General features: G+C 37.9%; 1 protein-coding gene across 1 annotated transcript in view; it reads right to left on the bottom strand.

Moving 5' to 3' along the window:
- WWC2 (WW and C2 domain containing 2) overlaps nucleotides 1–25,979 on the bottom strand; it is a 223,341-nt gene that overhangs the window by 91,999 nt on the left and 105,363 nt on the right. Inside the window, exons 3-4 of the mRNA XM_063076826.1 lie at nucleotides 19,558–19,761; nucleotides 18,677–18,753 (exon numbers count right to left, since the gene is read on the bottom strand). Of these exons, the coding sequence (XP_062932896.1) occupies nucleotides 18,677–18,753; nucleotides 19,558–19,761 (281 nt within the window). The remainder of the gene's footprint in view (nucleotides 1–18,676; nucleotides 18,754–19,557; nucleotides 19,762–25,979) is intronic.

Below are 25,979 nucleotides of genomic sequence, written 5' to 3'. Positions count from 1 at the left end.
CATCCATTCTGCTACTGACAGACTCCAAATTTTAGGCTATTACACTAAGAACATTCTATTCATAGGAGTGGAGATGCATGGTAATAGATGTGCACACATTCAACTTTATTAGGAAAGGCCAAACAGTCTTCCAAAGGGATTGTGCCACTTTACTCTCACCAGCAGTAAAGAGTTCAGTTGCTCCGCATCTTTGACAACCCTTTGTATTTTTGGTCTTTTTTATTTTAGTTCTAAAAGGTGTGAATCAGGTTTGTTGCTTTATTTTAAGAGATTTCTAACAAATTCATTATGGTCATAGAATGAGGCTGAACAATTCTCTGAAATTTATTGAGAAACTAGACTAATGGCCCAATATGTGGTCAATTTTAATGAATGTTCTATGTGTGATTGAAAATAATTTTTATTTCCCACTTTTTCGGTGAAATGTTGTGTATGTTAATTAGGTTAATCTTGTTGACCTGTTATTCACCTATTCTAAACTATTTTTTTTCATCTGCTCAATCCATCAGTCATTGAAAGTTATACTAGAATCTCCCACTATGATCATGGATTTGATGTCTTCTTGGATTTTCTGCCAATGTTCACTTTATACATTTTGGGGCACATATTATAATGACTACATTACAGATTCATGACCTCTTTTTGTTTTCTAGTAAAGCACTCTGCCTTAAAATTTATCTCTTGACATTAACAAAGCTATAGTAGCTTTATTCTGGTTAGAATTTGATTGATATATCTTTTATTCCCATTCCTTTGTTTTCTATATCTTTGTTTTAGGTGTTTCGTGTATCATATAGGTAGATTTTTCTTTCCAAACCAAGTCTTTTAATTTTTGTCTTTTTAACGAGAGTATTTAATCCAATTACATTTATTCCTAATTGTTGATACACTGAGATTTAATTTCACCATCTCTTCATTTGGCTTGTTTTTTCTATTATTTTCTCTTCTTTCCTTCTTTCTTGCAGTATGTCCAGTGGTGAAGAACTATTGATGCCATGTTACTCTATGAGTTTGTCTGAAAATGTCTTTATCTCATCCATACACTGGAAAGATGACGTTGCTGTGTATAAAATTCTGTTTGACGGTTATTTTACTTAGAACACTGAAGGTATTATACTATCATTTTCCTTCCACCATCGGTATGAAAAAATCAACTATCTCTAGTTCCTAATTTTGGCCCTTTGCAAACAATCCACCTCCATTGGCAGCTTTGAATTTTAATCATTTTATGATTAATTTACAGAAGTCCTAGTTAGTTCTTTTTACTATCTCCTTGGTCACAATAATAGTATCATCCATACTCATACTTTTAAAACTCATTTCTTGAAACATATTAACATTTACTTTGTATGTTGTAACTAATATCTGCAATACTGAAGCATTTGAAGACTAGATTCTATCCTGTTTTTTCTGTCAAAACTTAAACTAAGTGTTTAGCTTCAGATTTTTCAGGCTACCCAGGAAGTGTGAATTCAGGGGCATCTGATGGTGATAAATCCAAAGGTCAAAATGTTTTTTTCTCAGGGGTGGCTAGCCAGTTAGCTCAGTTGGTTAGAGTGTTGCCTTATAACACCAAGGTCAAGGGTTCATGTCCCCATACTGGCCAGCCACCAAAGAAACAAACAAGAAGAAAAAAAGGGTGGGGTGGGGGAGAAAAATGTTTTCTTTTCCTTTATGTACTTAGCATTGTTTTTTCTAGATAGGCAACTTTCTTGCCGTCTTCTAGAAGTAGTAATGGTGGTTGCGGTAGGTATACTGGAATGGTTGTGATGGCTGAGTTTAATTTTCGTATTCTTACACTGAGGGTTTAGCGTGCTTTTGGATCCCAACTTTATGCAGTTGGGCTTTTGTCTCCATGAGACCATGAAAAGGTAATGTTCCCCTTGCTTACCAAAGTCTCTTCAGGCAAAATCAGCTTTAGTGTTCTGCATACTATTCTGGGTTCTGAACCTGGTTTACAGCCTCTCTGAATGTTTCTTGCCAGCTTATCCATACTTTTATTTATCTTTATTTATATTATATTCACCATTTTTAGTTATCTTTAAAAGAAGACAAACAGTGTAGACATATTGTCTACCATTCTGTTGGATAGAAAAGTCCTCTAATGTTGGTTTTCTGTCCTTTCTCTCTTCTACTTTTGTGAAATCCTAACAAAACTTGATTTGGTTTTTTTAGGGTACAGCTATTGTACCCATGTTTTTTATATCATTAATTACTGCCTTTATCTTTATTTCCTTCCATCTTCTTTCAGTTTAGGCTACTCCTTCTCTAACCTTTTAAATGTGGTGCTTAGTCATCATTATTAACATTTCTTCTTATCAAAGTGCATATAAACTTCCTACTAAAAACTGGTTTAGTAGCAGATTACAAATTTTTTTTTTTAATTTTATTTTGTCGATATACATTGTGGCTGATTATTGCTCCCCATCACCAAAACCTCCCTCCCTTCTCCCTCCACCCCTCCCCCCCAAAAATGTCCTTTCTGTTTCCTTGTTGTATCAACTTCAAGTAATTGTGGTTGTTATATCTTCTCCCCCCCCCGGTTTTGTGTGTGTTTGTGTGTGTGTGTGTGTGTGTGTGTGTGAATTTATATATTAATTTTTAGCTCCCACCAATAAGTGAGAACATGTGGTATTTCTCTTTCTGTGCCTGACTTGTTTCACTTAATATAATTCTCTCAAGGTCCATCCATGTTGCTGCAAATGGCAGTATTTCATTCGTTTTTACAGCTGAGTAGTATTCCATTGTGTAGATATACCACATTTTCTGTATCCACTCATCCGATGATGGACATTTGGGCTGGTTCCAACTCTTGGCTACTGTAAAGAGTGCTGCGATGAACATTTGAGAACAGGTGTACCTTCGACTTGATGATTTCCATTCCTCTGGGTATATTCCCAGCAGTGGGATAGCTGGGTCATATGGCAGATCTATCTGCAATTGTTTGAGGAACCTCCATACCATTTTCCATAGAGGCTGCACCATTTTACAGTCCCACCAACAATGTATGAGAGTTCCTTTTTCTCCGCAACCTTGCCAGCATTTATTGTTCAGAGTCTTTTGGATTTTAGCCATCCTAACTGGGGTGAGATGTTATCTCAGTGTGGTTTTGATTTGCATTTCCCGAATTCTGAGTGATGTTGAGCATTTTTTCATATGTCTCTTGGCCATTTGTGTATCTTCCTTAGAGAAATGCCTACTTAGCTCTTTTGCCCATTTTTTAATTGGGTTGCTTGTTTTTTTCTTGTAAAGTTGTTTGAGTTCCTTGTATACTCTGGATATTAATCCTTTGTCAGATGTATATTTTGCAAATATTTTCTCCCACTCTGTTGGTTGTCTTTTAACTCTGTTAATTATTTCTTTTGCTGTGCAGAAGCTCTTTAGTTTGATATAATCCCATTTGTTTATTTTTCCTTTGGTTGCCCGTGCTTTGGGGGTCATATTTATGAAGTCTGTGTCCAGTCCTATTTCCTGAAGTGTTTCTCCTATGTTTTCTTTAAGATGTTTTGTTGTTTCAGGGTGTATATTTAATTCTTTAATCCATTTTGAGTTGATTTTAGTGTATGGTGAAAGGTATGGGTCTAGTTTTATTCTCCTACATATTGATATCCAGTTCTCCCAGCATCACTTGCTAAAGAGGCAGTCTCTTCCCCAGTGTATAGGCTCGGTGCCTTTGTCGAAGATCAGATGGCTGTAGGTGTGTGGGTTGATTTCTGGATTCTCTATTCTATTCCATTGGTCAGTGTGTCTGTTTTTATGCCAGTACCATACTGTTTTGGTTATTATAGCTTTGTAGTATAGTTTAAAGTCAGGTAGTGTTATGCCTCCAGCTTTATTTTTCTTGCTCAGCGTTGCTTTGGCTACGCGTGGTCTTTTGTTATTCCATATAAATGTCTAGATAGTTCTTTCCATTTCTGAGAAAAATGTCATTGGAATTTTTATGGGGATTGCATTGAATTTGTATATCACTTTGGGTAGTATGGACATTTTCACTATGTTGATTCTTCCAATCCAAGAGCATGGGATATCTTTCCATCTTCTTATATTCTCTCTAATTTCTCTCCGCAGGGGTTTGTAGTTCTCATTATAGAGATTTTTCACCTCCTTGGTTAACTCAATTCCTAAGTATTTTATTTTTTTGGTGGCTATTGTAAATGGGCAGGCTTTCTTGATTTCCCTTTCTGCATGTTCACTATTGGAGAATAGAAATGCTACTGATTTTTATGTGTTGATTTTGTATCCTGCTACTGTCCTGAAATCATTTACCAACTCCAAGAGTTTTTTTGTAGAGGCTTTAGGCTGTTCGATATATAGGATCATGTCATCTGCAAACAGGGACAGTTTGACTTCATCTTTTCCAATCTGGATGCCCTTTATTTCCTTCTCTTCTCTGATTGCTCTGGCTAGTACTTCCAACACTATGTTGAACAGGAGTGGTGAGAGTGGGCATCCTTGTCTAGTTCCTGTTCTTAGAGGAAAAGCTTTCAGCTTTTCCCCATTCAGGATGATATTGGCAGTGGGTCTATCATATATGGCTTTAATTATGTTGAGATACTTTCCCTCTATACCTAACTTATAGAGGGTCTTTGTCATGAATGAATGTTGAATTTTATCACATGCTTTTTCAGCATCTATAGAGATGATCATATGGTCCTTGTGTTTGATTTTAATAATATGGTGTATCACATTTATTGATTTGCATATGTTGAACCAACCTTGCATCCCTGAGATGAATCCCACTTGATCGTGGTGAATAATTTTACGTATGCGTTGCTGTATTCTGTTTGCTAGTATTTTAGTGAGGATTTTTGCATCTATATTCATTAAGGATATTGGCCTGTAGTTTTCTATTTTGGTTATATCTTTACCTGGTTTTGGTATCGGGATGATGTTTGCTTCATAAAATGAGTTTGGGAGATTTGCGTCTGTTTCAATCTTTTGGAATAGTGTGTAAAGAATCGGTGTCAATTCCTCTTTGAATGTTTGGTAAAATTCTGCTGTTTATCCATCTGGTCCTGGGCTTTTCTTTGTTGGGAGCCTTCTGATAACAACTTCAATCTCCTTTATTGTTATTGGTCTGTTCAGATTTTCTACGTCTTCATGGCTCAGTTTTGGGAGCTTGTGTGTGTCCAGAAATTTATCCATTTCCTCCAGATTTTCAAATTTGTTGGCCTATACTTGTTTATAGTAGTCTCGAATGATTCCTTGTATTTCAGATGAATCAGTTGTAATATCACCTTTTTCATTTCTAATTTTTATTTGAATCTTCTCTCTTCTTTTTTTTGTTAGCCATGCTATTGGCTTGTCAGTTTTATTTATCTTTTCAAAAAAACAACTTTTTGATTCATTGATCTTTCTTTTGTATTGTTTTTTGGGTTTCAATTTCATTAATTTCTGCTCTGATCTTAATGATTTCTTTCCGTCTGCTAACTTTAGGTTTGGATTGTTCTTGTTTTTCTAGTTCTTTAAGGTGAAGTGTTAGGTTGTTCACTTGCCATCTTTCCATTCTTCTGAAGTGAGCACTGAATGCAATAAATTTCCCCCTTAGTACTGCTTTTGCAGTATCCCACAGGTTTTGGTATGATGTATCATTATTTTCATTAGTTTCAATAAATTTTTTGATTTTCTGCTTCATTTCCTCTTGGACCCATATGTCATTAAGTAGATTGCTGTTTAATTTCCATGTGTTTGTATAGTTTCCAGAATTTCGTGTTATTGATTTCTAATTTTAATCCATTGTGGTCTGAGACAATACATGGGATAATTCTGATTTTTTTGAACTTGTTGAGACTTGATTTGTGACCTAATATGTGATCTATCCTGGAGAATGATCCATGTGCTGATGAGAAGAATGAATATTCTGAGGTTGTTGGATGGAATGTTCTTTAGATATCTGCCAAGTCCAATTGGTCTAGAGTATTGTTTAGATCTTGTGTTTCTCTGCTGATTCTTTGCCTAGATAATCTGTCCAATATTGACAGCGGGGTGTTCAGGTCCCCTGCTATTATGGTATTAGTGTCTATTTCCTTCTTTAGGTCTAATAGAGTATGTTTTATACATCTGGCTGCTCCAACATTGCGTGCATATATATTTATGATTGTTATGTCTTCTTGATGGATCAATCCCTTTATCATTACGTAGTGTCCCTCATTGTCTCTTTTCATGTTTTTATTTTAAAGTCTATTTTATCAGATATAAGAATAGCTACTCTAGCTCGTTTTTCTTTTCTGTTTGCATGGTAAATCTTTTTCCATCCTTTCACTCTTAGTCTATGTGAGTCCTTATGGGTGAGGTGGGTCTCTTGAAGGCAGCATATAGTTGGGTCCTCCGTTTTAATCCAGTCAGCCAGTCTGTCTTTTTATTGGGGAATTTAAGCCTTTTATGTTGAGTTGTTATTGAAAAGTGTTGATTTATTCCTAGCATTTTTTGATTATTGTTTGGTTGTCTTAGGTGTCTTTTGTTCCTTGCTTTCTGATTTACTGTTTGGTTTCTGTATTTGTTGGTTCCTTGGGTTGTAGATAGTCTTTTCATTTGTTTGTTTTCTCTTCATGAATGCCATTTTTATTATACTAGTGGGTTTTCATTTTTCTTGGGTTTTTATGGCAGTGGTAGTTATTTTTCAGGAACCAAACCCAGTACTCCCTTGAGAATTTCTTGTAAGGGTGGTCGTGTAGTGGTGAACTCCTGCAGTTTTTGTTTGTCTGAGAAAAATACTATTTGCCCTTCATTTCGGAAGGATAGCCTTGTAGGGTAGAGTATTCTTGGCTGGCAAACTCTGTCTTTTAGTATTTTGAATATATCATCCCATTCCTTTCTGGCTTTTAGGGTTTGTGATGAAAAGTCTGATGTTAGTCTGATTGGGGCTCCCTTATAGGTGATTTGATGCTTCTCTCTTGCAGCTTTTAAGATTCTCTCTTTGTCTTTGAGTTTTGCCAATTTAACTATAAAATGTCTTGGAGAAGACCTTTTTGGGTTTAATACGTTTGGAGATCTTTGAGCTTCCTGGATCTGAAGATCTGTGATTTTTCCTATACCTGGGAAGTTTTCTGCCAGTATTTTGTTGAATATGTTTTCAATGCAATCTCCTTTTTCCTCCCCTTCTGGAATACCCATGACTCTGATACTTGAGAGATTAAGGTTGTCTGATCTCTCTCTCAGATTTTCTTCAATATCTTTGATTCTTTTTTTTTTTTTTTTTTTTTTGTCTGCCTGTGTTATTTCAAACAGCCCATCTTTAAGTGCAGAGGTTCTCTCTTCAACTTCCGCAAGCCTGCTGGTTAAACTCTCTGTTGTGTTTTTTATTTCTCTGAATAACTTCTTTAGTTCAGCAAGTTCTGGTACATTTTTTTTCAGGGCATCGATTTCCTTGTACATTTCTTCTTTCAGGTCCTGTATACTTTTCCTCGTTTCATCACGTTGTCTAGCTGAGTTTTCTTGTATCTCATTCAATTTCCTTAGAATTATCACTTGAAATTCCTTGTCAGTCATTTCAAGGGCTTCTTGTTGTATAGCATCTAGAGCTTTTGAGTTATTACCCTTTGGTGGTGTACTTTCTTGATTTTTCGTATTTTTGGTATCTTTTCTTTGATGTTTATTCATTGTGGCAGGGGGTTTCACAGTCCATAGGTTTGACACCATTGTCTAACTAACTACGATGTTGCTGGGGTTGCCAATTTGGTATGGCTACCTCAGTGAGTGCTCAGTTGGGCACTAGTGCCTTGCGTGTGTGGTTGCCTCGGGTCTTGGGCCTCTCCGGGGAGCCACCTCTCTGGTCAGCTAGGACTCAGCCGTGCTGCTGAGTCATGGGGTGGTACCGCAGGGTGTGTATTCACTGCCGAGTTTCCACCTCCCCTGCTGGACGTCTCCCTGTTCCACGTGCACTGGGCCAGGCTGCTGGGATGCGCGGAGGCACTGCAGAGCGTGTGGTCTCTGCGGAGCTTCCCCTTCCCCTGCTGGATGTCTCCCTGCTGTGTGCACGCTGGGCCAGGCTTGGGATGGAGCCGGGTGGCAGCGGTGAAGACTACCTGCTGCTGGATTGCGTGGTGGCGGCCCCCCCACAGGGTGTGTGGTCTGTACGGAGCTTCTGCCTCCCTCGCTGGACATCTCCCCACTCTGCGTGCACTGGGCCGGGCTGCTGGATTGCGCTGTGGTGGTGTGGTCCCCATAGACTTCCCACCTCCCCTGCCGGACATCACCCTGCTCCATGTGCACTAGGCTGGGCTGGAAATGGAGCTGGGTGCCTGTGGTGAAGCCTATCTGCTGGATCATGTGACAGCGGCCCCGCAGGGCATGTGGTCTCCATGGAGCTTCTGCCTCCCCCACTGGATGTCTCCCTATTCCTTATGCACTTGATTTTATGTTTTTATAGTTGTAAATCAGTTGATTTGTGGGAGACAGTGACACTAGGGACCGTCTATTCCGCCATCTTGACCGGAAGTCCAAGAAATTTCTAAACAGCAAAGCATTAAGGAAGCTGCATGGCTACTTGTAACAGCCTGTGCTGAGTTATGGCAGCAAAGGCGTGACCTCTCGTGGCAGCCCCTCCAGGCTCATTGGCCATTTTGGAGGCTGAGAAGTCCAAGGTCCAGGGGGCACATCTAGTGAGGATCTTCTTCTTGGTGGGGATTCTGCAGAGTCAGTTTCTGAGGCTGGGAAGTCCAAAGTCCAGGGAACATATCTGGGAAGGTCTTCTTTGGTAGTGCCTTTACAGCACTGCAGAGGTCTCACATGGCAGAAAATCTCAGGCTCTTTATTTGAAGCTCTATTAGTATGTGCATACATCTTTTGGATTTTTATGTTATTTGATTAACTGATCCATTTATTATTATAAAATCTCTTGTTCTCAAGTTTACTTTGTCTTACATTACTATGGCAACTGCAACATTCTTTGCATTTGTATTTTCATGGTATTTTCTTCTTCACTCATTTAATTTTCAACTTTTCTAGGTCTACTTATTTCATGTTATTTTATTTTTTGTGTGGCTGGCTAGTACAGGAATTGAACCTTGGACCTTGGTGTTATCAGCACCATACTCTAACCAATAAGCTAACTGGACAGTCCTAGGCCCTTAGATTTCAAGTAGGTCTGTTGTAGCCATAATAGAGTTGGGTCTTTGTTGTAATCATTCTGATAATCTCTGTCTTTTTGTTGGAACATTTAGGCCATTGCAATTATTGCTATGGCTGGGTTAAAATGTACTATCCTGGCTGGCTGGTCAGCTCACTTGATTACAGCATGATGCTGATAACACCAAGTTCAAGGGTTCAAATTCTCTTACCAGTCAGCATCAAAAAACAAAACCAAAAACTATTATCTTTATATTTGTGTTCTGTCACTTAAAAAAAAATATCCTTTCTACTCCTGCCTCTTTTTTGTGCAATTAAATTTTTTTATAATTGCATTATACCTCCACTGTTGGCTTAAAGTGATAACTTTATCTTTTTCATTCATTCATTCAGTCAGTCACTCCACTCTCTGCATGTATGTATTGTATGTATGTATTTTAGTGGCTACTCAACTGCAGGAATCAGCAAATGACAGCTCACAGATCAAGTGAGTATGTCAAAACTATATACTTGGATAAGTGTTGACATATATGTATATAAGAGGGTACTTTTTGAAGTATCAAAAAGTCCATGGAAAAATAAAAGTGAAAGATAATACGAAACTTTCCATGAACTTTATAAAGTACCTTTCTACACATGAAACCATCAACATAATCAAAATAAAGAACTGGGTCGGCCCCATGGCTCACTCAGAAGAGTGCGGCGCTGGTAGCGCCGAGGCCGCGGGTTCAGATCCTATGTAGGGGTGGCTGGTGCACTCACTGGCTGAGCGTGGTGCAGGCAACACCGTGCCAAGGGTTGCAATCCCTTACTGGTCAAAAAAAAAGAACTTATCTGTTACTCCCCAAAAGCTTCCTCATGTCCCTTTGGTATGCTCTCTTTTGTGCCCCTACTCACTATTTTCAACCCCAACACACAAAAAATTTTGACCAGATTCTGGGCATTGTGAATTTTACTATGTTGGTGCTGGATTTTGTTGTATTCCCTTAAAGAAGGCTAGCCTTTCATCTAGCACACAGAGAAATTATTTTATACTAATGTGATTTGATGTTTGCTTTTAATTTTTGTTAGGGTGGGTCCAATGCAGCCTTTAGTCTTAGACTAATTTAGCCCACTACTAATTAGCCACTCTGCAATCTCTACCCAGTGCCCCATGCCTCTCCATTCCGGCTAGTGGAAACACAAACTATTCTCAGCCTAACATGAGCTCTGAAAATTGTTTGTCCTGTTGCTTTCTTTCCCCAGCTTTGTGGTATTTTATATCATGCACAGTCAATCAGAATTCAGTCAAAGATTTGAGGAGACCCCATTAGAAAACTCTAGAGTTTGCTCACTCTTGCTTTCTTCTCTCTTTCTCTCTCACTGTAGCTCCCTCCTCTCTAGTATTCCTTACAAATTCTAGCCACTTACACCTCAATGAACTTTTTTCTTCTGTCTGATCAACTCAGACATACCACTAGACTATGTTTGGGTCCTTCTCCCTTCCCTGCAGATGGTGTAATCTCAGGGCTCACCTCCTCTTTTTCCCTTCAATTAGGGATTACAGTTCTCCACTGCCTGTTATCCAATGTCTGAAAACAGTTGTTCCATAGATTTTCTCCAGTTCTTTAATTATCTGCTCTTAGAAGGCAATTTCTGTAGTAGTTAATCTTTCATGGACAAAAACAGAAGTCAGTTGCATCTTTCAAAAACTATCCATGTGATTTCAACATCCTGAATTTTAGGCAGAATATCTCCTTGTTGAGCCTATTTCATCAATATCTCCCTTTTTCTAAAGGCACAACATTTAAAATTATGACCCAACTGACTAACCTCAAATCACGCAATTCTATTCCTCTACATCTTTGAAGGAGCTGTCTGAGATTCTGGTTCTATGACTAAGTAGAAGTTGATAGTATTATGTTTACCAGCCTCAGCTCCAGAGATCAATGTTGACATGAAGATGCTGAAAACTGCAAAACGTATGTAGAATAAATAGTCATTTCACACACTCACTGCTTCCTTGTCATGGCCTTAGGAGATTGATTCTCTCAAAATTTAATGTGAACATGTTAGGCCAATGTATTTATTGTGTATGTCAAGGAAAAGTATTGAAATATCAGGAAGTGTTGGTTTGCATGTATTCATTATAATATCTTTATCTCAGACAGTTCCACAAAACTTAACTCCCACGGCCTTCCAAAACGAAAGAATGAGCTTTGCAAGCTTTATAGAATCATTTAAAATTAATCATTTATGAATGATTATTTTCCTGTCCATCCTGTTTGCTCAGATGGTATATTCTTTAACAAGAGAAGTTAATTGCTTTTAATTTTGTAAAATGCCACAAGCATTATGGATATGAGTGTTTATTAAGAATTAAATGGAGACCCCCCCCCCTTCCACAACCAGGCACACTGCACCAGTGCCTTGGGGCCCGTGCTGGGACCTGGGTCATGGAGAAGGGGACCAGTCCCACCTCCCAAAGCCAGGCACCCCACACTAGTGCCTTGGGGCCTGCCTGGTGACCCAGGGTATGGAGCTGGGTACTGGACCCCCCCTCCCACAACCAGACACACCGTGCCAGCACCTTGGGGCTCACGCTGGGACCCGGGGTATGGAGAAGGGGACTGGACTCTCTTCCCACAACCAGGCACACTGTACCAGCACCTCGGGGCCTGCCCTGGGACCCAGGGAAAGGAGAAGGGGACCAGACCCCCCTCCTACCACCAGGCACACCACACCAGTGTCTTGGGGCCTGCCGTGGAGCTGAGGCATGGAGAAGGGGACTGAAACCCCCTCCCACAACCAGGCACACTGTGCCAGTATGTTGGGGCATGCCTAGGGACCCAGGGTAAGGAGCTGGGGACTAGACCCCTCTCCCACACCAGGCACACCATGCCAGCACCTCAGAACCCACTCAAGGACCTGGGGCATGGAACCAGGGATCGGACACTCTCCACAACCAGGCACACTGCCAGCACCACGGAGCAGGCCAAAAACATCTCCTCCATGTGGGTGGCCCACCACAGCCACCACAATAACCATGGCTGCCGTGAAGGTGGCTAGATGCCACAACCACCACACAGATGGTCCATCAGCCACTGGAGTGAGTTGACACAAGCAGAGTCACCAGCAGAGATAAAGAAAGGAGAGGATGTCTGTCTCCACAGAGCCCACTTCATAATGACGGAAGAGACATCTGCTCTATGACAGTATTGGGGGACTTGATCACACCTTTCAGCATTGGACAGATCATTTGGGCAGCAAATCAACAGAGTAACCATTATTCTTTCAGAGGGTGAGAAGAAATCTAGGGTGATTAGAGGGGGGAGGGGGAGAAGAAGGGGGATGGAGCGGGATTGGACAAGGGGCATAAAGAATAATTACAATTTGTAACAATATATATGCTAGTAATATTGATTTGATCAACATATCGCAATGTTGAACCCCCCAAAAATGTATAATCAATTTTGATTCAATAAAAATTTTAAAAAAAAAAAGAATCAAATGGAGAGATTGATATGGTGTCTTATCTAGGTGAAGAGAAGCTAAATATCTCCTCCCCAACAATACAATGTTAATAAAGGATTTCTTCTGAAGTATATATTATTTAGCCTGAAGTATAGTACCCTGTAAATCTAGAAAAGATCAAAATCATTAGAGAGAAAAAGAGAGAAACAAAACATTAAGAAATCAATAAATATCATAAAGAATGATAGTTTCACTCTATTCAAGGTCTAAGAATGCTTTTTGAAAAAAAGACACTACTGTGCTATGAATTTTAATTATTTCAAGTTACTAGTATAGCATAATAGAGATAATACCAGTTCTTGAATTAAATAGAGTATCTCCCTCTCATTTTCTCTTTCAGTCTTACTCTCATTCTTTAGTGAATGTAAGTCAAGTCATATCATTCCTAATTTCACTCAAAATTAACTAAGATTGCTGTACTATTTTCTAACCCAACACCAACTACAACACAAATTCATTCCAAGCATCCTAAGAATAACCATAACTACAGCATAGTTTGGTGCTGCAAATTAGCATCACTCTGTCTTCTTCAACACTGTGAAATAAGGTTAAGTCACAAATGAAAGATCTCAGAATGTAAGCTAAGTTTTATTTACTTATTTATTTTTTAAAGTTCACTGGGCAAATACGGAAGTTTATTTTAACTAATAGATAATAATTTGTTGATGGTCCCACCTGGAACATAAGCTAAGTTTTAAATGCAGTGCAATTATAAAGATATCTCTCATGTCTAATCAAGAGAAAATCCTTGCTTGTAGCAATTTGCATTCTCAGAAGGCATATTTCTTTTCATTTGAAGAACACTGCTATGATTTTTGCTACGTAAGCTAGATCACTGTTTAAAGTGTCCTATTTTCATGAATTAATTACTGTAACTATATTAACAATTAACTCTTTTAACTAAACATTAAATTCAACTGCCATTCTTTTAAATCTATGTCCAAGGTTACAAATAAGTGAGACTGTGGATACTTTTTCTAAGTTCACCATCACTGCTAAAAACAATTCAAAGTAAATCTATACTGACAATGTGTGAGTAAACATATTTAAGAACAAAAGGGTATTAATAACAGTGCCCACTAACTAACCATGTGTTTTGAGTATAGTACAAATAGTTTGACCAAAAGAGTCTTTGTTTTCCTTTCTTACAAACTTAAAAGTTGTATTAAAGCACAAGCTATGAAACTCACTAAACCATTCAAATGCATCTCAAATGCATTTCTAAAGATTTTCTTCACACTTCCAGTACTCTGTTTTGGTTTAGTAAACAATGGTAAAAATTTAATAAAAATTCACCCAAAATTTTCTTCACCAAATTTTCACCTATTTGTAAACTTGGGCATAGATTTTTTTTTTTTTAAAGGCAGTTGAATTTAAGATTTAGTTTGTATGTGATATTCTCTTAACCCAAGAAGGATATGCTCTAAGTCTCTATTATGAATAAATAAAATAGTAAATTTTATGGTAAAAATTTTTACATTTCTCTTCTAAAAAATTGCTATTGAGATTTTCTCTAGCAATTAACCACCACTTTTAAAAGCTACAAGGGTCTTAATAAAAAGCGTTAATTTATTTTAACATTTCAACAAACAGAAATAAGATTTCAGGAAGTACTATTATACCATTTGACCCAAGAGAACACCAATACCTATAAGTATAATATTTAATAATATGAAACTGATGTTTTAGACAGATATTTTTGAATACACAGTTCCCAAATACTTGACCTATTAGTTTTAATTCAGTAAAACAAATGAGGCACACCTGCTAATATTGTTGCATCAAAATAATAAAGCATTAAACTCGTGTTTGGCTTCACCTTAAAAGGTGCTACTGTGATCAAAAATGCAGGCAGGTACTCCAAGACACCAAAGCAATAAGAGTTAGAGTTCATTCATGAGTTACTATCCCAGTGGCATTAATTTGCAAAAAGGATCTTAGCACAGGCAAGCCAAAAGAGGCCAGGTTATCAAAACCCAATAGACTCTGCCAAGTTACCATCCAGTTCTAAATGGCTGGAGCACTCTGAAAGTGCTACCTGGCAAAAACGTACACAAATACCAAAGAGAGTGTGCCATCTGTGCCAAAAAGTTCAAACCATGACACAGTTCAAAACATCACAACAGCAACACAGACTACAGGGCCTATCTGCTAAGGGAGCATTTCAAAAAGGCATTTACTCTGCCAGGAAATGTTGAACAAGCACGTAGACACTAATAAAAGAGATGAAGACAGTGTCACTTCTGACCTTTTATTATACAGTCATGCAACACTTAACGATGGGGATGCTTTCTGAGAAATACATTGTTGGGTCATTTCGTCATTCTGCAAACATCATAGAGTGTACTTATACAAACAGATGGTATAGCCTATGGCTCCTAGGCTACAAACCTGTACATCATGTCATCGTACTGAATACTGTAGACAATTGTAACACCATGGTATTTATGTATCCAAACATAACTAAACATAGAAAAGGTACAATAAAAATGCCATATAAAAGATAAAAAATGGTACATCTGTATGGGGCATTTACCATGAATGGAGCCTGCAGGACTGGAAGTTCCTCTGGGTGAGTCAGTGAGTGAGAGGTGAGTGAATGTGAAGGCCTAGGACAATACTATACATTATTGAGGACTTTGTAAAAACTATACACTTAGGCTACACTAAATTTATAAAATAATAATTGCACTACAACATTATGACAGCTACAATGTCACTAGGCAATAGGAATTTTTCAGTTCCATTATAATATGAAGAAATCACTGTTGTATATGCAGTTTACCATTGACCAAAACATCATTATGTGGCACATGATTGTAGTTATTTATGAATGCCTTATATCTTTTTCTTGAGGGAAGCACTTTCTTCAGGAGGGCACCATTCTCTGACTCATCTTTATGGTTCCGTAGTGATAAAACATACACAGACACACACACACACACACATATATATGTATATATACATGACTCTGAAAAGAACAAATTAAACCTGGCATAGAACAAACTTTATCTGAGAGACTGGAGACAGTTCCAGGGAATGTGATCACTTGAAATCTGTAATATCCCTGATTGAGATGGGACTCTATTTTCTTCTAAATAGTTATTTGTATGAAATATACTAACATATTTTTGTTTTTAAATCCCTTCCTCAGTTTGTATATTTCCTTCAAGGGATTTAACAGCTTATTGTGGTTATTCCATTTATAAAGTTAAGAACTGTGAAAAACGATTAAAATTTCAAGGGGCAGTAATAATAAGTTATAACTTTCTTAGAAGTGCACAACTCAAGTGAGTACTAAAGAGTAAGTTTTTGACAAAATGGCTTCAATTCTTTTTTTTTAGATAAGATATCTAGCCTAGCAGATCACAAAAAATGTACAGACACAGTACAGAGATACAACATCAGGGAACTTGACAAACCATTGCATGATATTCTTGAGAAATACACAGAGAAATATGGATGGACTGGCAGAGTAAAGGGTCCTTGACACCCTGGTGGGATATTTATTGAAGAATGACACAGAACATTTTTATCAATAACTTCATAAATTAATCCAAAAAAAGCAAACTGAAGAGAAGTTTTGCTTCCAGTAAGTATAGACAAACTTTTCACACTCTCTCTCTGAGAACAAATAGAAAAGTTGGGAGGAAACAGACAAATGTCTGTCTGAGACACCAGAGAACTACAGTATGAAGAACTTCTGTTAAAGACCCAAATGATAAGGGAAGCTCAGAGTCATGATTCAAACGCAGCACTGTTTTTTCTTTGGAGGCATTTGCCTATGCAGCAAGAGAAACTGTAAAGTTGGGTGAATGCAGTGTTGAGAGGCTGAGATGCAGAGAACTACTGGAAGTCCCATAGAGCTGAGGCAGGTAGAGAGAGATTTGAAGTTCTGCCTCAGTCAAGCAGAGCAGGCCCTGGTAAAACATCCCAAGAGTTGAACTGGGATTTTGAATAACTTTGGCCCAACAGAAGGAGCAAACTGGAAATAGACCTGCCCTATCAGTCAGCTCAAACCCTGATTGTGTTACAGTTATCTGCACCCCTCCCCACCACCACCTGGCCTAACGACCTCAAGACACAAAACTAAATGCTCTCTAAAGGATGACAAGATTATCAAATGCCTCAAATATCCTTTATATTTTTCCATATATACTGTTTGGCTCTTAATAAAAGGTGAGCAGTTGTAAGAAGTCAAGTATCAACCAAAAACCAACAGAAAAAAATAGACCAGACCAAAGAACCCAACGTACAGGAAATCCAGATATGGTATTAATGAAGACATAGAATTTAAAAATACGGTGATTACTTTGTTAAAAAAAAAAATATATATATCAATGTGCAGAATTTGGGCAAAGTACCTAGAAACAATAAAAATAATCAAATAGAAATTTTTAAACTGAAAAATACACAGTGGAATTAAGCTGAAATCAATAACAAAAGATAAGAAAATCTCTAACTGTTTGAGAATTAAGCAAAACATTCATATGAAAAATCACAACAGAAGTTAAAAAAATATTTTTAACTGAATGACAACGAAAATACAAAATTTAAAACTTGTAGAATGTCGGGAAAAGCCATGCACATAAAGTAATCTGGAGCCCTAAGTACAGGTATTAGAAAGTAAGAAGGGCTAAAATTGTTTGGCAGTATCCACTAAGATATGCACATTTTTAAAAAAATTAATATTATTGTGCATATTTGAGGTTACAACATGATCTTATGTAATACGTACAGATTGTAAAATGGTTACTATAGTGAAGCACATTAACATATCCATTAACTCACATAGTTACTTTTTTGTGTGACAATAGCAGCTAAAATCTACTTATTTAGCAAAAATCCCTAACACGATACAATTTTATTAACTATAGTACATATGTTGTACATTAGATCTCTAGACTTATTCATCCTACATATCTACTACTTTGTATCCTTTGAACTACATATTCTAATTTTCCCCCCTCTTTCCCCATCCTTGGTAACCACTGATTTATTCTCTATCTCTGTATATTCTGTATATTTGAGTTTTTTTTTTTTTTTTTTTAAGATTCCTTATATAAGTGAGACCATTCAGCCATAAAAAGGAAAAAGACCGTGCCATTTGTCACAACGTGAATAGACGTGGAGGACTATGCTAAGTGATATATATATTTTTTGGCACAGCAATACCATGTATAATAGACATGTGCATTAAGGCATAATTTTAATGATTAGAAATTGGAATAAACTCCAATGTATAACAATAGTAGATAAGATGAATTTATGGTATATACACAAAAGTAGAATACTATACAGCAATTAAATTGAATGTGTTCATTCAATAGATTAAAAAAAAAGAAAAAAGTGAATTTTGGTGAATCTCAAAATGAGGTTGAGCGGAAGAAGCCATCAAATAATACATTTGGTAATACTCCAGTTTCTCAAAGCACAAAGAAGGCGAAAATCACCCTACAGTGTTAATAAGGCTAGTATTACCTTTAGGGAAAGAGGTAATGATGATTTGGGGACACAACGGAGGCTTCTGTGGTTATGGTAATAATCTATTTCATGATCTGGGTATTAGTTACATGAGTTTATTTTTACTTGCACAGCTTTTAAGACTCCAAAAATCAAGGATAAACAAGCAGTTTATCCTGGCCTGAACAGCAGTTTGGTCAAAAAGGTTTAGAAAGATTTAAGGCACGGATCAGAAAACAACCCTGTGTGAGGAATTATGAGAAACTAGTAAAGTTTGACCTAAAAAAGGAATGACATGATGATGCAAGTGCGGGCACCTTAAATACTGCAGCGTTGTCTGATGAAAGAGCAACTTGGCTAAACTATGAAGGACAAAACTTGGCACAACAAGAGAAAACAAGTTATCAGGACTCAAATTTTGATTCAATATACTAACTGCTAACAATAAAACTGCCCAATAATGGAACAGGCTCTATCTCAATAATAAAGATGATCCCAAACATTGAATTGCTCAAGGAAAGGTAGAAAGACCACCCATCGGGGACAACTGAAGGAGTGACCACTGAAGCCCCTTCCACAGCCTTCAGATTCTGTGCATATATTTAATGTAGAACCATGATAAAAAAAATCTTACCCTTAATCGTGTAGTGGAGATCTCAGCTTTTAAAATGTCGGGATCATATTTAGTACTCGATGAAGATCCTGAGAATACTTTTGAAAGAGAAAAAAGAAAAAAACAATTGTTATTCACAAGTTGCATAACTAGTTAGCTTAGAATTTACCAACTAAAAACAAGATTTACATGCTTCTATGAATACTTTTATAATTTTATTGTCATTCATCAGACACCTAAATATAAAAAGTAATCTTCAAACCTCTATATTTTTTAAAAACTCAGGAAAGAGGACTGTCATAAAGACTCTGGTGCTTAATTTTCTTCTGGATTTTCTACATACTATGTCCTTAGAGGACCATGCTGCCGATGCAGTTTATCAGAGCTTTGCATTATCTAAGAACTTGTAATTTAAGTGGAACTTCTGAGCCTATCATAGCTGCTTCTTTAAACAAGGCCAGCTCTAGATTACCAGTTTACGAGATTTGGGAAGGTAAATCAACTCAGGTGACCATAAGAAACTTCATTCTAGTTAACAGCTCCAGTTCCTCCCCACTAAAAATATTGTACAAGAGTGGCAAAAAGGACCAAATCACTTGCCTTGTTCTGAAAAGGTAAAAATTAACTCATAAATGAACAAAAGGCCATCAGGCAGAGGGAGGAGCAGAAACAGAAGGTACACATAATTTGCAAATGGGAAGACTTTTATTTGGAAAAGAGTTGAGGGGTTTTACTGAGAAATCTGTGTGGTGCCCTCACCTCTCATGGTTTTGAGGGACTCTTCCTGCCCAGGAAGGAAAAGGAGGACTCAAAATTAAACTTCATATAAATGCAAGTGGCCTTCCGTTATCTACAATTCAATCTCCATTTCTAAAGTCTAAAGAGCCACACTGTATACTTACAGCTTGTGCGAGAACTTGACTTTTCCTTATAGGCATCATTTAATCGCACATATTCATCTAGGGCCAAAGCCAGCCTTTGTTCTTTCACGTGGTACAGTTCCTTCTGTGTCCTGAGTGCATCCTGAGCCACTGAGAGATAGTCCTTGAGCATTTTCTCCTGTTCTCCTCTCCATTGTTTTCTTGGATCTTCTATTTGTGTGGTTTCTGAAAATATATTCAGGGTGTGTGTGGGGGGGGGGGGTGTTAGAATTATGTTTTTTGGATTACTTAAACTTTAGGGAGTAATTAGCTTAAATTCTTGTATCATCTAAAGAATTTATTAGCATTTCTGGAATGATTTCTCCAGAAATTTGATAGTTGTTTTATTTTACCCAGTCCCCTCCCTCTCACCCCTCTTCCCTTTCAGGTCCTTGCGAACCATGTATTCTTACTGTAAACCCATCATACACAATGTTGCCAATCACAGTATTCCTTTCAAGAATTCTTTGGCTTCCCAATGCCTATAGAATAAACACCAAGCTATTTATCCCAGCATTCAAGACCCTACAGAATCTGAACCCACCCTGCTTCCCATGGTCACTTAATAGCTCTTACTATGTTGCCCTCTACATTAACGCTACTCAAAGGTGGTCTGTTCTGCAGACCAGCACTAGTCCATGACTTCAGTTTCATGTCTATGACAATAATTACAGTGTAGAAATCAAGATAAAACATTCTGAAATCTTTATAGCAATTTTATTCGGTTATTGTATATCTGTTGAATCTAACAATAGGGGGGCTTCCACTTTGTATTACTTTGTGTGTGTGTGTGTGTGTGTCACTTTTCTAATAATTCATTTTTACTGTATTTTACAAAAATATCAGCCAGTTCGTGATAGATTAGAAATTTTAAAATAAACAAAGAAAAACCCTGGTCTTGGTTTAAGAAGAATGATCTAGTAGTCTAAGGCCCAGATCTTGGTTCTGCAGTTCTGCACACTAGAATCACCCAGAGACCCTTTTAAAAAATCCCAGACTAACTAGAGACACTGTGGGTAGAACCCAGGCACTGGTAGGTTTAAAAGCTCCTCAGGTGATTCCAGCAAGCAGCCAATACCGAGAGCCACTGCTCTGCAACAACGTGCACACACTGTCTCCTCCACCAAGCTTCCCCAGTCACCTCATCTGCGAGTCAGCCCTTCATCCTCTGTCCTCCACAGCAGTTATGCTCATTTGATATACATAGAACACATTCTTCACCATGTGGTGAAGCTGTAGAAGGAGCCACAAAGCACAAGAAAAATAAAAGTGAAAACAAAAGGATACAGATTATCCTAACCATTTTTTCTTTCTTTTTTTTTTTTTTTTTGCAGCTGCCCTGTACTGGTATCCTAACCCTTGACCTTGGTGTTATAACACAGCACTCAAACTAAGTGCTAACTTGCCCACCCTCTTTCATTTTAAAACAGACAAACATATTTTTTTTGCCACATGTTGAACCAAGGAGCTGGGGTATTCTGGTGTCTGGCATGGGGGTGCAATGGTATTTACAAGGGAATGAACAGTGTTTGTGAATCCACAAGAAGGTTAGTGCAGGTTGGTTAAAAGACATCCTCCTATGTCTATGGACATGTTTTAAACGCTCTACTGTAAAAGACAGGATAGTGGTTACTCCCAGTAGACGGAGGAGCTGTGACTGGAAAGGAACACATAAGAAGCCTTCTTAGATTATGACAAAGTTCTATTTCTTTCAGTTGTTGCAATTACACGTTATTCACTTTAAAACTATTTGTTCAACTTACATATTTCAATCTACTTTCTGTATGTTGTGTTCAATTATACAATGTTTTAAAATAAAAGTAAAATAATTCAAAGGAGTGAAAGCTATGGTGTTCTGACTTAAGATCTTGTCTCCAACAGAATGCTATACCTGAGTGTGCTCCAACCCCAACAATACCAAATACAATCCGTAGATCACTTGGGACAAATAGAAGTATGCCTTTAATAAAATACATGAAGCTTGATATACAAAAGGTTTCACAAAATAGAGATTTAAAACAAAAAACACTTGGGCCGAGCCCGTGGCGCACTTGGTAGAGTGCTGCGCTGGCAGCGCGGCCACGCTCCCGCCGCGGGTTCGGATCCTATATAGGACTGACCGGTGCACTCACTGGCTGAGTGCCAGTCACGAAAAAACGACAAAAAAAAAAAAAAAACACTTGAAGAGGGCCGTGATGAAGTAACAGGGGGATGGAGTAACGCTCTGGAATGGAAAGGGGCGGATACAGAAGGATTATGGAGCATAGCAAAGGAGACTGATCCAAAGAACCTCAGCATTTATTAATGGAAAGTGCTGAGGAAGTGTTGAGGTGAAGGAAGAAGAGGAAAAGGAAAATGATATGGTCACATTACCACTTGGGTGGCAGGAAGGCTGAAGGTACCTGCACTGTGAAAAACTAAATGGGAAAAGGGGAGGTAATTCTTCCTTCCACCTACCACCCGAATAATTTAATGGATTCCACACTGATAATACTGAGGCTTGGGTCATATGAAGTAAAGTAAAAAAGCAAGATGAATTATTTGAGTCCTGAGGAAGTTTTAAGAATATGAATATTAGAAAAAAGAAGAACTGAGATGTACTATAGCAGTAGCTAAGATCATAAAATTCATATCCAACTTTAACTGGGTTCAAATCCAGGCTTATCACTCAAAAATTACATGACCTCGAGCAAATTCTTAAACCTCTCCAGGGCTCAATTTCCTCCTCAATAAAATGGAGCTAACTTCAGGGGACTGTTCTGAAGATTAAATGAGATACTGCGATTTAAAAAAAAAAAAAAAGCCCTTAATGCTGGTTATGATGCTGTCCCTGCTGCTCAGATCGCAAGAGCAAAGAAATTACAAAGTCACATTCCTCCTATCGGCCTTGGCTTCGGACAGCATCTGTGTCTAGAACTAAAGCTCCACAGATCACTCTGCACCCATGTTGAACTACTGTGCTTTGAACTGGTTGATGCCAGTGGGATAGGGTTGCCTTTAATAAATGAATATACACTAGTCCCCCCTTACCTGCAGGGGATACATTCCAAGACCCCAGTAGATGACCGAAACTGTGGAAAGCACCAAACCCAATTACCATCAATTGGAACATGTTTCTGTTCATGTTTCTTTCACCCACAAATTGAATGCCTTTTCCGTCTTAACTAAGCACTTATCATGCACTATGCCTGTAACTTTTGCAGTCTGAGGTACAACAGCAACAACTAACACAAATTTCTTTTTCCTTCTTCACAATTTTTTTTCTTTTTTATTGGAAAATAATTGATTATACATATCTGTGGGGAACAGAGTTGACTGTCAGTATTTGTGTACAATACGTGATGATCAAATCAAGATAGCTGGCATATTTGTCATTACAAAGCATACTGATTCTTTGTATCCATTAACCAATTTCTCCCTAACCCCTTCCCCCTCCCCTTTTCCCCCTCTAATAACTACAGTTCGGTTCTGTCCTTCTGAAAGTTCAAAATATTGTGTTTGTTGTTCTTTTCATTCTTTCTTTTCTTCTTTTTTCTTTCGCTCCCACTTATGAGTGAGGACACACAGTATTTCCCTTTCTGTGCTTGGCTTATTTCACTTAACATAATTTTCTCCAAGTTCATCCATGTTGCTGCAAATGGCAGAATTTCATTCTTTTCCTAGCCTGAGTAGTATTCCATTGTGTATGCATATCACATATGCTTTGACATACACACATTGTGTATGTATACCACATGATGCTTTGACATCTCAAGGCCTTGCTGGCTGGGTAGAGACTGCTCCTACCAGGGTTAGCTAATTCTTAAAGATAGCAAATGACTCCAGGGAGCCTTTCATATGCAAAACCACCAGTCCAAAGCCCATATTCCTAACCTCTTCTTTCATCTAACTCTCATACCCCAAACCAATGTTTCCCCTGCCCTAAATCACTCCAGGACCTGGAAAACTGGAGACCATTCCTATAACCCAGAGTCCTCTGAAACTGCTCAATCTAGCCAGTCCTAAAACTTGTTCAAACTTGCCTACCCTGCCTTGCTCACTCCTTCCTGAGTAAACTACAATAAAGTCTTTGCGCCATGATTTCTCCTTCACTCCTTCTGCCTCTTGACCTGCTTCCCAAAGTGGCCCTGAATTGTGTGGCGTTCCCCCTCCTCTTGAGAACTGTAAGTAATAAAATTTCTCTCAATGGCACTGACCTCTTCCTGTCATCACTTATCACCTCTATAAATTAAACCCAGGGCACAATCACAACAAGATGTGTCACATGGGCTGGCCAGTATATGAATGTAATAAACTGTTTTGTTTTGTTTTGGCAGCTGGCCAGTACAGGAATACAAATCCATGACAGTGGTGTTATAAGGCTGTGCTCTAACCAAATGAGCTAACCAGCCAGTCCCAAGGATAGAAAAATTAATTTATCAATTTGTTGAAATGTCTAGTGGCGAGTACTGTCTTTAAAATGCTTTGCATGTGAATCTCAATCTTACTGCAGCTCAACTCAATATTTCTGGTTGGCCTCAGAGTGCAGCAAGTCAAAACCCAGAGAACGAGATGAGATCTAACTTGGCCCACAAGAATCTCTAGAGGTCAGACTGGTTCTGGGAATGTTTAACCTGGCCTTAGAGATAAACTAAACTAAAGAGCTTAAGCCTGTGAAGCTTGGGTCCTCTTGGGACCAAGAAAGGCTCTGTCTGGGTGATTAACAAAACAGCCTGGATCAGCCAGGCGCACTGCAACCACTGCCTCAGGCTTAGGTCTCTTGCTTCACATCCACTGGCTAATAAAAGTTGAGTTTTCTCTAAAGCAATAAGTATTTTAAACATTGGTTTAAAATATATAAATATTTGAATATGTAAAAGATGTATATCTCATACAATTGTGGGAAAAAAAGTATGCTAGAGCCAATGTCTAAACAACAGATAGAGAAGGGGACAGTCCTGGATGGACAGATCCTCCAGCCACAAATCTTTAAGGACATCATCACCAGGGGCAGCCCAGCCATCTGGGGAACATGAAGGATGAACAGAGGTTAGCCAATAAGAAAACTTCTCAATTTTAAATATTCATTATAACCCGGGTCTTTGGTTAATCTAACATTTAGCACTAAATGTATATTTCGAGTATTTATATATGTGAATGCTACGTGACTCAAAGTACTGAACTCACCCCCTAAAAAACAAAAATTATTGTCTTGAAAGGTTTTCATAACTGTAGATGGCCTCCAATAACCCTCATCTCCTAGTATTCATGCCTCTTGAGTATGGGCTAGATGTAGTGGCTTGCTTCTAATGAATAGAACATAGAATAAGTGATGGGTTATCACTTCTGAGATTAGGTTACAAAAGACAATGCTGCTATCTTGCTCTCTCTCTCTCTCTCTCTCCCTGGCTCTTCCTGGCTTTTTTTTTTTTTTTTAGCTCTAAGGAACCAAGCTGCCATGTTGCAAAGCCGTCCTATGGAGAGGCTCATGTAGTAAGGAATAAGGGAGGTCTCTGGCTAGCAGCCAACAAGGAACTGCATCCTGCCAATAACCACATGAGTGAGTTTGGAAACTGATCCTTTTCCAGTCAAGCCTTGAAAGGACTACAGCCTGGCTGATACCTTGATTACAGCCTTGTGAGAGACTACAGCCAGAGGATCTGGCTAAGCCTTGCCTGGATTTGTTGCCCATAGAAACAAAGGGATAATAAATATTATTTTAAGCCATGAAGTGTTGAGATAATTTGTTATAATGAGATATATAACTAATAAACTAACCAAATAGAGATAATAGAAATTGGAAATGTATATGAAAATGTTTAACTTAAATGTTTTTAAATTATAATAAGTGAGTTATAATACGATATGTACTCTCAGGTCTCTCTCAATATTTTTTAGAGGTTTCAGCTAATATCTTTAGAGGTTTCCTTCCATGTTGGCAAACTGGTGTACTTTCAATAAAATATTTTTCAACAGCTAAAATGTCACAAAACACTGACAGCAATATTGAATGACACTTAAATGAATAAAATATAATAATAATAATAACAACAAACTATCAGCAATTTGTGCAATAATAATAAACTATCCACATTTGTTTTGGATAGGTCAGCAGAAACACTACAGTAGACTGGTTTAAATATTGCATTATACTAGAGATTCAGCAGGAAGCTTTTTTACATTTCTGAAATATTGCACAATTCAAACATGAGCTACGAAAGAGGGTTCCCAAAGGCACCTTAGAAGAAGGCTTCATAAAGCAGGATTGTGCTTCATCTTCATCCATTATATTTGCAGAATAGATCTGTGAAGAATATTTATTAAATGTAAATACTCAAAGATAGTGTATTATACAAATGTGGTATTTTTTATTAAGACCTAGTGGCCTTGGGAGATCACTGTGTTATAATGTGATGTAATTTGTA

Source organism: Cynocephalus volans, chromosome 13, assembly GCF_027409185.1.
Source record: "Cynocephalus volans isolate mCynVol1 chromosome 13, mCynVol1.pri, whole genome shotgun sequence".
Taxonomy (NCBI): Eukaryota; Metazoa; Chordata; class Mammalia; order Dermoptera; family Cynocephalidae; genus Cynocephalus; species Cynocephalus volans.
This window is presented reverse-complemented; position numbering and strand designations above follow the sequence as displayed.